This window comes from Alligator sinensis, unplaced genomic scaffold, assembly GCF_000455745.1.
Source record: "Alligator sinensis unplaced genomic scaffold, ASM45574v1 scaffold453_1, whole genome shotgun sequence".
Lineage (NCBI taxonomy): Eukaryota > Metazoa > Chordata > Crocodylia > Alligatoridae > Alligator > Alligator sinensis.
This window is the reverse complement of record NW_005842485.1, coordinates 772612-784892: the sequence shown is the minus strand read 5'-3', so window position 1 is coordinate 784892 and position 12281 is coordinate 772612. Positions and strand designations below refer to the sequence as shown.

Below are 12281 nucleotides of genomic sequence, written 5' to 3'. Positions count from 1 at the left end.
GCTTTGGTTTAATGTCAAATGAGCATGGATGAGTGTGACCCCATCTCTGCACCTCTTGTCATGTCAAATGGCAACAGCACTTTCTCCCAGATTGCCCTGCTTTTGTTAGGTCAGCATCTAAATGAGGAGCCACAGGGCTTGGATCAGACTAGGACAGGAAGGCATGGAGCACTTTGAGAAGCACATTTCCTTTGTAACATTCCTTCTCTTCAAGGGCACCTGCTCAAGTCTGCTTGTTCAGTTCAGGGACCCTAAGGACATATCAGGTTCTTTGCTGCCAGATGCAACACACCCACTGGCACCTTCTGAAGCCATCCAGGACAGAGTTCACTGTCTGGTTAGATATGACTCCGGCTACAGCCAACTCATGGCCTCCACACTGCTTCTCAGCATCTAGAGTGGAGACCGATACCTGGAATAGCTCCAAGTGACCACAGCCACCTGCCCGATTGAGAAACAGAACCCAGGAGTCTTCTGCTCTATGCACTGGGTCCCTGCCAAGAAATCTCCATGGGATTAACCCTAGTAACTGAAGACAAACCTCCCAGTTCATCAGCACAACCTTCCACAATAGCTATGTTCGACTGCAGCCGTGAACTGGCTGCCCTCACAGGAGACTAGAAGGGAAGATAACGTCACAAAGATCAGCCTGCTCAGAACCCAATGCCAGCCTCCCTTAGCTTCCTCTCAAAGCTCTTTCCACAAAAGTTAGACTAGCAAGCTAGTCATCTCTGACACTGGAAAAAGCAAAGCTATTAGCAATTAAGCACTGGGACGCTTCCATATCCAGAGGTAGTACTGCACAGAATTCGCCTAGAGTGGCACGGACGGACAATAACCCAGATAGAAGTTGGCTTAGATTCAGAAACACAAGAAATCTATTTCTAACCCACACGTGCCTGTATTTTGGGTTCACATTGCATACAAGGACTCTTCTTTACAGATCCAAAAGGGACTTTGTAAAGAGAGAACTAGAGGACCCAGATTGCTGCTAAGACCTTTTCTAGTCACTTCTGTCGATTGTGAGCCATCAGCCCCAGCAGAAACAGTCCTCCCCATGCCTTTAGTCTGGTCAACACTGGGCAAGAAATGCAGCCTCCAGGAGAAGGCAGGCCAGAGGCAAGCGGAGAACAACAGAGATAAAAATCCAAGCCCCTGAGCCCAATCCAGCCTCACCTCAGTGATCAAAACAACTCACCTCTGCTTTGGCCCAGAAGTTGTCTTTATTGACTCTCTTGATTTCAGACATTGCATTTGTCTTCTGGTATACGGAGCCCTGGAGGAAAGTAACAAGACATATACAGCTGATACAGCCTCTGTATACCGGGAAACTGGTGCTCAGTGACTAGCAGCAGACTGGCAACCCTGCCCAGTGCCACTATTTCAGACTCCTGCCTGGTCACCTACTGGTACAAGCTGCACAACAGAATGATGAAGCACCTGCAACAGGCTCAGTTCTCCCAACACCAGACAGGCACCCAAGAAGGGGGTCCAGCGGTTTATAAAAACCACGTAATAGCCCTGGCAAGCCAGAGGCTGAAGACTGGCCCAGATAAGGAGACAGGAAAAGATCATAGAATCATAGAAGTTGGGTCAGAAGGGACCTTGTAGATCTTCAAGTCTGACCCCCTGCCTGGGCAGGAGGAAAACTGGGCTCAAATGACCCCAGCCAGGTAGGCATCAAGCCGCTTCTTAAAGACCCCCAGGGTAGCAGCACCACTTCCCTTGGAAGTTGGTTCCAGATCCTAGCCGCCCTGACTGTGAAGTAGTTCTTACGGATGTCTAATCTAAACTTACTCTCCAACAACTTGTGGCCGTTATTCCTTGTTATCCCAGGGGGCGCTGGGGGAAACAAGGTCTCCCCCAAACCCTTCTGGTCCCCCCCTAGTGAGTTTATAGACAGTCACCAGGTCCCCCCTCAGCCTTCTCTTGTGAAGGCTGAACAGGTTCAGGTCCCGTAACCTCTCATTGTAGGGTCTGCCCTGCTGTCCCCGGATCATGCGGGTGGCCCTCCTTTGGACCCTCTCAATGTTGTCCACATCCCTCTTGAACTGGGGTGCCCAGAACTGGACAAAGTACTCCAGCTGTGGCCTGACCAGTGTCACGTAGAGGGGGAGGATCACCTCCTTGGACCTACTCAAGATGCACCTGTGGATGCACGATAAGGTCCAGTTAGCCCTGCTGACCGCAACCTCGCATTGGACTCCAAGATGCCTTTCTGCCTCCGTGCTCTCAAGAAGGGAGTTTCCCATCTTATAAGTGTGCTGCTGGTTACTACTGCCCAAGTGCAGCACCCTGCACTTGTCAGTATTGAAACGCATCCTGTTTTTGTTAGCCCACCCCTGCAACCTATCCAGGTCTTGCTGCAGTCTTTCCCTCACTACTAGTGTGCCCACCTCACCCCAAATTTTGGTATCATCAGCAAATTTGAACAGGTTGCTTTTCACCCCGTTGTCCAAATCGCTGATAAAGAAATTGAACAGTGCGGGCCCAAGGACCGAGCCCTGGGGGACTCCGCTGCCCCACTTCCCCCCAGGTCGAATATGACCCATCCACCACCACCCTCTGAGTACGACCCTTCAGCCAATTCGCAATCCATCTGACCGTGTAGGCATCGATGCCAGTCGCCTAGTTTTTTAATGAGGATGGGGTGGTCGACAGTGTCAAAGGCCTTGCTGAAGTCCAGAAAGACTACATCCACGGCGACACCTGCATCCAATGCTTTTGTGACCTGATTGTAAAAGGCAATCAGGTTGGTCTGACATGACCTGCCTCTAATGAAACCGTGCTGGTTGCCCTTCAGCATCATCCCCGATGCCGGCCCGTCACAGATGTGCTCCTTGATGATCTTCTCAAAGAGCTTCCCCAGGATTGAGGTAAGACTGACGGGCCTATAGTTGCCCATCATCTGCAACTTGCATTTCATCTACACAAAACTTATAGAATGAGGGGGAGAAACTGCCCAAAAGGAAGAGGTCAGAAAACAGATTACATATACACTCCTCAAATTGAGTTGTCATCTATATTTAGACAGACCAAGCCCATCCCATGTGATGGGAGCTGTAGAATCGAGTGCTAACCTTAAAATAAGCCCTCAACACCAAGAGAAAGGGGGGAAAAAAGATACAGATGTGAAGAAACAGTATTAAGAGAAGGGTTTGGAAGGTTATGTACCACTTAGTGCCTAAGCAAGGCATTGGGGTCAGACTGTTACCTACCTTAAAGTGTCTATAACCAAGGTGTCACAGCATCTACAGGTGTGCAGAGGTCCCTTTCAAGGGTGCTTTTGTGCATGTCAACGTTAGCACTATTAGGTGTGCAAACCTGATCCATAAGATACACCCAGGGATCTCAAACAGGAATCTATTGTGTCAAAAACATTCTGACCTGCTAGGGGCTTTGAATTCTTTGCAACAGAACTGTGCTATTTTCCTGCAGTCAAAAAAAGCAAGTGAAACCAAAAGCTGGCATTGAGGGGTGCCTTGAGCCTCAAGAAGATTGAGAAGCACTGGTCTGTATCATTTATGGTGTTTTGATGGCTCTTGTAGTATGCCATATGCAAGGCCTGGTCTGGAAACTAAAGTGCTGTTGTGCAAGACTTCTGCATGTTCATTTGGTCTTTGTGCTGCATCAGCAGCAAAGAAAAACCTTTCAACATTTTTTCTACAAGAGGCATTAGGCATCCTTAACCCAAGGAAGCCAAAAACCTTTTGGCCAAGCCACACACTTGGTATATAGGAGATCTCCGGTCAAGTTCCAAAGAGTCCTTGCTCTGAAATCCAAAGCAGCTGCTCCAACCAGGGTAGTGGCTAGCTGGTTTTGGGGACAGACAGCCGGCTAAGAAATTGTAATCCTGGCCTCAAAAAAACCTTTTCAGTATCAGCACTGAAACACTTCAACAGAAAAAAAGGACTGCTGACATGTGCTTACCAACTCTGCTGTGAGCATTTAAAAAGCAATTAGTTTCGATTTACAATGAACTTGTGGCTGCATTAGTTGCCATTATTCATTAACCTTCAATTTTGCCACTGTTCATGGACATGTGGACTCAAGCTTCATGCAAGGGGCACTCTATACTTTCACGTGTTGTGGTAGAGACTGGAGCCGCATGGATTATTTGACTTCCTTTTTCCTTGGTGGGGCAGGAGAAGATAGGAACAACCATGTCGTAAGTCCATACCTGCCCTTCACCACTCATGGGGTAGAACATTTCCACACCACCCATATTGTTGAAACATTATGAAGACCACCTCTCTCCCATCTCCACTCGTGGCCCTGATGAAGGACAGGAGTTACTTTGTCTAACAAAATGTTTAAGCCCACCTGAAGCAGAAGCTGGTCTCCTATTATGTCCCACACCAGTCAGTCATCAGCTCCAGAGAAGACAACACCACACAGAACGGTCTTGGGGAGTACCACAACTAGTAAGACCAAGAGCACCAGCTTCTCCACTCATTCCATCACAGCAAGAACAGGGTTATACCAAGCACTCCAGCAGCTCACTCCACTGCCCAGCTGAATTAGTTCCCCAACCCTGGAGCCCTGGCTCTGTGTGATCCATCTGTCTCCTGGGAAACTCACCACTGGAGCCTGCGGGCCCGAGTCCTGGAACTTGCTAGGTTCTCTATGGAAGTTGTAGTTTGCGCCAGAAGCCTTCGCAACCTTCTCCATGATGGACTCAGGTTCCACATCCTCTTCTGCCCGAGCATTAATGGTTACATGAGCACCCTGGAAAGAAGCAGCAACACCTCTGGAATATGTCACAAAGTATCCCACAGCAGCAAGGGAATTGGGCTGGCAAGATCATCATCTTGAGGGGGGAGATGTTTCTGAGACAGGCAGCTCTATCCATTCACTTGCAGTGGCTGTGTACAAGGACAGACACAGCCATTAGGAACTGCCCAGAGGGAGGTTTGGCTCGAGGGAAGCTTTAATTAGCACATCCAACTGGCCCGTCAGTCGCCTTACTTTAGCTCCCGATGTGTCCAAGCTCACCTTTTTGCTTGAGAGACCTGAGTTGGGACGTAGCTGAAAACTCCACATGCCACCTTAACATAGGACAGCAAGTATAAAGGGAGCAGACTGAAATAAATAGCCACACATCCTCTGTGACTCTGGCCCTCTAAACCCCTTTAAGTAATGCCCTGATTTGTTAAATGGCTCCTCATTTGTCTACTATGATAGAAAACAAGCAGCTTAAACTATTAGCTCATACAATGTACCCTAAAGGCTAGTCCTATAATCTGATACTTAAATAACAAGATTAGAGAGAGAGGGTGTTGGCAGCCTCTCCTTCCTGTGTGGTCTCTTATCTTTCCATTGCTTTTTAACAGTGGAAGGTTACTATGCCAAAAGCCCCTTATAAACATAGGGTTTTTCTATAAACACTGGGTATTTGTCAGAAACAAGGCACAACAGGATGTACAGCAGGTTGGCACTGCAGGTGGCTGACATCTTTTGGTGAAGCAAGCAGGGCCTTTTCATGAAACACCCTGTTGTGATGTCTTGTTCCATTACAGCTCCAGGCAAGTTGAAAAGGCAATAGGGGAGCAGCTGGAGAACCGCAAGGCTCCCTCAGAGCCAGCACTTCTCAGAAGGAAGGGCAAGAAAGCCAGAGCTGCAGATTGCAACAATAGAGAGGGAGGATGAGATGGGGCATTGCTTTCCAAGCTTTGGTGGCCACCAGGCAACATCTCTCTCTCTCTGAAGACACATGCATCTGTGGGCATCAGAGCATCTCATGGGCAACACATTAACACCAAAACAGGTTATGGACCAGAGGTCTAGGGAAGAATAAAAGGGAAAAACTGTCTGTACCTTTAAGAAGTTTGCTATGGTGCTGACATGGTTGGCACAAGCGCCTTTTCTCACATCATTCACACCTTCACCAGTCTGCAAAGAGATAGCAGTCAGTACCCACAGTTAGGGGAGCTCATATTAAAGCCTACCCTTTGTACCAGGGGAACACCCAGATAAAGGTGCTGCAAAGCTGAAGGCCACTACGATCAGCATCACTAGGGCTAGCTAGACTAAGGGAGAGAGGCCTCGTGCCATGTAATGGTGCGTGACAGTTCCAAGTGGCCATTTTGGGGATCCTGTGGCTCAACAGATGCCTGCAAATACAGGTGAGGCCCTCCCAAGTGCCATGTGCCCATAATTTTAGTGTTAAGGGAGCTAGGAACTTTACATACCCAGTTGATGAGAACGTATTTGGGCAGGCCAGAGTTGGGATCCTTCACCCGGCAGAAAGCATACATCACCTTCCCACTGTTGAGCTCCTCCACCATTTCCTCCAGGCCACCATCTACACCATCACCACACCAGGGAGAAAAAGGAAGAGAAACAGGACATCAAAACTGACCCAACCATCCCAAGCTTAAGTTTGGGGGATGGAAGCCGACTAGAACCCTGCCTGCCAGGCTTGGAAAAGCAGCCAGCTGAAAAGAAAAGAACAAAACCCAGCCATCGGTTGCTTTCATTAACGGCAGTGTTTCCATGAAACAGGACCCATCTGAGCTTCTACTTACCGCCTCTTCTGATCCTGTTTTATTTATCAGCAATTCAAATGAAGGCACCAATAGCCAAGGCCCTAGGTGAGCTAATAAGGATATAAATGAACACAATTCAACCAAACCTCTGTTCACACTTCCCCAGGAGCTCATCCTGTAAGCTACTTTGCTCCTTCCTTTAAGATGCCTTCTACCCTACCAGACAGGTTTCTTTTGCAGCACCATCCTCAAAGTTATCCAAAAGCCCAAGTCTGGTAAGCAGTGGGGCAGGGGAGCACACTCAAGTCCCAGTGGCCTCATCCTGCCTAGCTGCCCTTTCTTTTGGTATGAGGTGTTAGGACTGAAAACTAACTATAGCAATAGCTTGTGAGGAGCAATGCCTTAGGTAGGCAGGTTCCTTTTATGGTGTTCACATCCTAGACCCAAGAGGCAGCCAGAACAAGCCACAGCACTTGGGTCCCATGCTCCCCACAGGATGCATGCCCACTTTCCTTTATGTCAGCTTCAGCATCCCAGGGACAATGTACTGCAATGGCTTAATCGCCAAATGAAGCCATGCAAGGCCCACAGCTGAAAAAGTAGCCATTTCCCAGTCCCATGCAGTACAAAGCTGACTGGGTTACTATGATACCACATGATGCTGGGGAGGGGGGAAGGAGGAGTCCAATCACCAGCACCATTAATTAGCTGTAGACACACCTATGGAAAGGAAGAAATGCCACTACCTATTCTAGTTGCTTTTTTTTTAGTCCACCACCTCCTCGGCCTCATCTGACTTGCACTGCAGCCAGTTTGTTCTCACTTACCTCCTAGTCTCAGTTAGACATTGCCACCAGTTTCTCTTCCTCAAAGAGTTCTTCTGATCAAGTGGATAATCTGATCAAGCAGTCTCTACAGACTGCCCTACGGTTGGGTAAAGTTGTAAAATCCTTATACAAGGACTTCATTTGTTTGGTTATGGGCAGTCCCAGCCTCAGCAAGAGTTCTCCATTTACAACCATGCCACTTTGGCTCAGGTTCACAGTGAAGCCCTCAGCACAAAGGAAACCAAGTGGCGGCTGTTTGCATGTCACAACAGCTTTCACAGCATCATTAAACACCTTCACATGGTGAGGGGGAGTCAAATGAAAAGTCGGTTCTCCATAAAACAGATGCAAAAGATCTGTAACTTGCAAGGTACTTTTTTGCATGCAGTAATTAATCCTCAAAGCCACAACAGGTGGCTATAAAGCTCCGTACATGATACTATAACTTCAGTAGGTACCTGCACCCTGTTCTCAATTATTTCCATGTGATGCTGCATCACAGGACTTTTGTCATTCATTTCAAAGGGATCAGGCTATGTTCCTGATATGTGTAAGCCAAGGCAACGGAAACAAAAGCTCAAGTAGAAGAAATCACCCTGCATGAGATGGGACTGACCAGGAGGGTTCTGGGTCAAGCTAAAATTAATGCCTAGGGAAGCATCCCTCAGCCTGTTCCTTCTTTCCACTGCATTCTCATAGCAGTCAGCTCCAAACTAGAGTAAACTGTGCAAACAGGAAACCAGACTTCCCCACAACTCCCTGCACCCACATCTGCTGTATGCTGCCAGCGCGCTTGCAGAATGCACACAGCAGCCTGATCTTTAGATGCAAGCCAGGAAGTGAAACACTCCCATGTACTTCAGACACCTGCAATTTTCCGGCACTTCTCAATGCTTGCTCTGGCATAGAATCATGTGCTCCGTAAGATTAACTTTACCACATACTTTATGAAACCCCAACCCCCTCCTCTGCAAATCTGCCATACACTACCATGGAGGCCACATGCAGTTCTAAAATAAGGGATCATCTTGTGCTGTGGCATAATGTGAGAGATTATCTGGATTAAGCAAAGACTGTCTGAATGCTGCTTTCACACAGATTGTCTGGGAAATATTAATATTGGCTTCCCAGTGAAGCCCCCATCTTTTAACAGTACAGGCCTGTGTTGCTAATCCTGGAGGATCTGAACTACTGAGGGATTCCAGCTCCAAATAGTCCAGGTACGCACCTGATAGCCAGCTGCAGCACCAACCACAAGCTCCTAAGCAGCTAAGTGCAGCATTAGGCTATGTACTCAGGGAAACTCCACTGTTCCTTTCTAGCCTTATAAGGCCCAAGGAGGACAAGCACATAGCAGCTAAATCAAGCCAGGCAAGGGGTGAGAGGAGTTCAACTTCAACTTCCCTTTTTTGGGGGATCAGCAAGAAAACTCACATATGCTGTGCTGATGCAACATAGCATTTCTCAAAAGCCTGGACCATGAATAGGAGCAAGGCTTCAACTTCAGCTCTCCCTGCAGCTGCTAAGGCTATATAGGCTCCTCAACAATTCTTGCAACTTGAAGCATCATGGAAAAGTCTATCCTCAAGATTTTCCAGCATTGACAAGGCATTTCATCCCCAACTGCACCACAGAAAAGAATATACCTTTGGGCAGTAGCTAAAACTCCACTTCAGTTAAAAGTAGGGGGAAGGGAGAGAAAGCTAGAGTGGAAAGCATGACATTACACTAACCACAATGCCATGCTAAAATTAAGTGCTAGGAGCTACCAGGAATGTAACATTAAATATTGTGGTGATAAGTTTAAAAAAAAAAAAACCAACAGAAAAACCCCCCCAAACACCTACCAATCCTAAGCACTCTCACATGTTAGAAAAATTCCAGCAGTGAAGGTCCCTCCTGCAGGGCTGGCTTGGCCACATTTTAAATCACCATAAAATAGCAGGCTGAGCAGTAATTATCCAGACACTAGCAGCAACATTGGTTAAGATCATACTTTTAGATCTGTATTTGAAAACAGGACTAGAGTTCCTTTCCCCCCTCCCTCCCACCAATCAAATATTTATAGTCCATCTCTAAATTTGGCACAACCATTCCAGAGGACAAAGCAGTTTTCCATGTGATATTTTTAGAGAATTATTCACTAGCTTTCACACAGGACATGTTCCCAACTTGCCCTTTTTGTCCCCGTGGTCTCCTCCATTGGGGTTTCTCCAGTCCCACAGCCCAAGTCCCTACCACCACTGAGCTTTATATGCACAGAGAATGAACACAGCTGAACCTCATAATAACCAGCACAGTAGGACTGATGCTCTTCTATATCATCAGCCAATGAATGCAACCACTCAGGTCCATCAACTATTTCCATTCTCCAAAGCAACTGGGATCAAGCTGGCTCTGTAAGGCAGTTGCAATTCTTCATCTGGACCTGGGCTTCACCCTTCTCCTGGGGTGGAGACATGGCAGACTACAGAAAGCACCTCAAAGCTAGTTTTGGAGAAATCTAGCTCAAGGGCACATGCGTGGTATAGGCCCAAGATTCAGCTACCAAGATAGAGGCTGAGAACTAACAGGAAAGCAAGCACAGAGCATGGCTGTTTTACAGAGAGCAGACTTGAGCAGACTCCTTGGACTCTCATTTCTACACCCTTATCTCCATTCCGGATGGAACATGACCCTCAGGGAGTTATTTTACTTTCATGGGAATGAGCAGACAGATACAAACCATTAATTCTGCCTGGCACAGGAACTTGCTGGGACCGGCAGCACTGAAATGAAGGCCTCAACAAACTCACTCTGCAGTGGGCCCATGACACCCCCGACAGCCATGTTCTGACCAACTTCATGCAAAACAAGCTGACAGCAGGGCTGGCAACACCTTCAGCTACCACCTCTCCCTCTCTTCCCGTTGGTAGGAAAGGGACAAAGGAGGGAACATTGCAGGAGTCTCAGCCAAGTTCCAGATGCAAATTTCCCCCTTCAGACAAAAGAGTTTGTCTGCTAGAAACAGTGTCTTGAAAGCTTTCAAGACTGGGGAAAACAAACAAACAAGAAATAATAAAAAGAAGAAAGAAAAAAATCAGCATCTCTAAGGGCTTTGGGATATGACCAGGCATCATATTTGCTGTGTCAATGTTTACCAGCTGATTGTGGCAGGCACATTATGGGCAGGGAGGAAGGCTGTGCCTGGAGAGACCATGAGAAAAGCAAAAAGGGCAGGAACAGGACATGGGACTAGAGAAAACCAGAACATCTAGGCTCCAATTAGCCAGGAGGATGGCAGGCACTGACAGCCCTTACATACATTCATCGCAACCCTAAAGCTCCCCACAAGAAAACCGCTTGGAGTCAAGGTTCCTAGATACCTCAAGGCCAAGGAATGAATCAATCACTACTCAGCACCTCATCTCTGCTCTTCTCCCATTCAAATACCTCTCCCATGCCCACCATCTCTCCATCCGCATCATTAATTTGAACCAAAACAATACTGCCGCCAAGGCAAGTTTCACTTCTTTAACTGCCACAGAAGAACGCCAAGCCTAGGACCTTGACTAGTACAGATCACCCACACACAGCTTGCCTGCAGCTGCCAAACATCTCACAGCCACCTTCTTCAGTTCAGCTCCACCCATCATTTTGCCTTAAGCCCCAATATAAAACCACAATACAATGCCTGGATGCTGTGGCCTTGAAAAAGTATTTAAGTCACAGAAACATGTAACCAAAGCTGGCCATGCTCACAGGAGCCTGCAAGTTCCTGACTGTGGGCTGCAGAAAGGACCTAAAGCCAATGAGCAGAATAGCTGGGGGCTGAAAAATGCAAGCAGCACAGTTTCTTTGACCTTTAAGATGCACTTGGGTAGGCTCTGAAGTGTAGTCGTCTCATGGGGGAAATAGACCAAACAGAGAAGGCGGCATAAAGCCAGGAACAAAAGAAATTTTGCATCAACGGCAATATACTACTGGATCCTGACTTACCCCCTTGGCTGTGCTAGACTGGACCTGCATTTATACAACCTACAGGGTCTCTCAAATACAGCAGGATTTAAACAAACACTTAAGAAACAGGGTATAGGGGAGAGGAGGGGGGTTCTTGGTTTTAAAACTTCTTAGGAAAAGAACTGCAAAAGCCACGAGGGGGGCAAAAGGCAGACTACATTAGCCTCCTTTCTGAGTGCAATGGAAACTTGCACTCATTTTACGTGTGACACAACAGCATTGGCTTATTCAGTTTCCCAGCTGTGCATGAGATGCAGCAGGTACCATTTCTTTGCTTGTTGAGAAGTGGGAAACAGACCTCCATTTTATAGCCTCTGGCCCAGTTGAGGCCTCCTCTCTGCTGCCTCACTGCATCGGAGGCAGCAGCGATGGACTGAAACCTCACAAGACAGCGAGCTCCCTTGGGCAGCAGCTGCTGATGAGAAAGCAGATGCTCCCCTTCTGGTGCCCTTCCAGACATGGGACGCCGGGGATCCCAACGTGCTATGGGCACGTCCTGGGAAAGTGATGCCAAGGGCCAGTCTGGGATCCCAAGGTGCTACCCGTGCTGCCCAGGGAAAGGGATGCCAAAGGCCAGTCTGGGACCCCAAAGCGTTATGGGCACTGTCCCGGGAAAGTGATGCCAAGGGCTGGCCTGGGACCCCACGGTGCTACCTGCACTGCCCAGGGAAAGCGATGCCAAGGCCCGGCCTGGGGTCCCAAGGCGCTACGGGCGCTGCCTTCCACCTTGCGCGCCCAGCATCCCCCTTTCCTTGCAGGGCCGCCCCGGTCCCGCGCGCACTCACCTCCGGTGCCGGCCACCCGCAGGTCATTGCTGTTGCCTTCGTAGGTGAACAAAGCCCTGAAACAAGCAGCACGTGGAGACAGCTCAGCCAGGAGGGCATCCTGGGCGGCCCTGCCCCCCGGCCCCTCCCCGGCCCCGCACGGGCGCGGCGCGGCGCGGCGCGGCGCTCCCCAGTCGGTCGCG

General features: G+C 48.5%; 1 protein-coding gene across 4 annotated transcripts in view; it reads right to left on the bottom strand.

Moving 5' to 3' along the window:
• The window catches only part of DBNL (drebrin like), a 29762-nt gene that overhangs the window by 13554 nt on the left and 3927 nt on the right, over positions 1-12281 (bottom strand). For all 4 annotated transcript variants that reach the window (XM_006031164.3, XM_006031162.3, XM_025212830.1 and 1 more), the window contains 5 exons: positions 12100-12155; positions 6192-6304; positions 5818-5892; positions 4582-4728; positions 1199-1276 (listed from right to left, as the gene is read on the bottom strand). In XM_006031164.3, coding sequence (XP_006031226.1) covers positions 1199-1276; positions 4582-4728; positions 5818-5892; positions 6192-6304; positions 12100-12155 — 469 coding nt within the window. The remainder of the gene's footprint in view (positions 1-1198; positions 1277-4581; positions 4729-5817; positions 5893-6191; positions 6305-12099; positions 12156-12281) is intronic.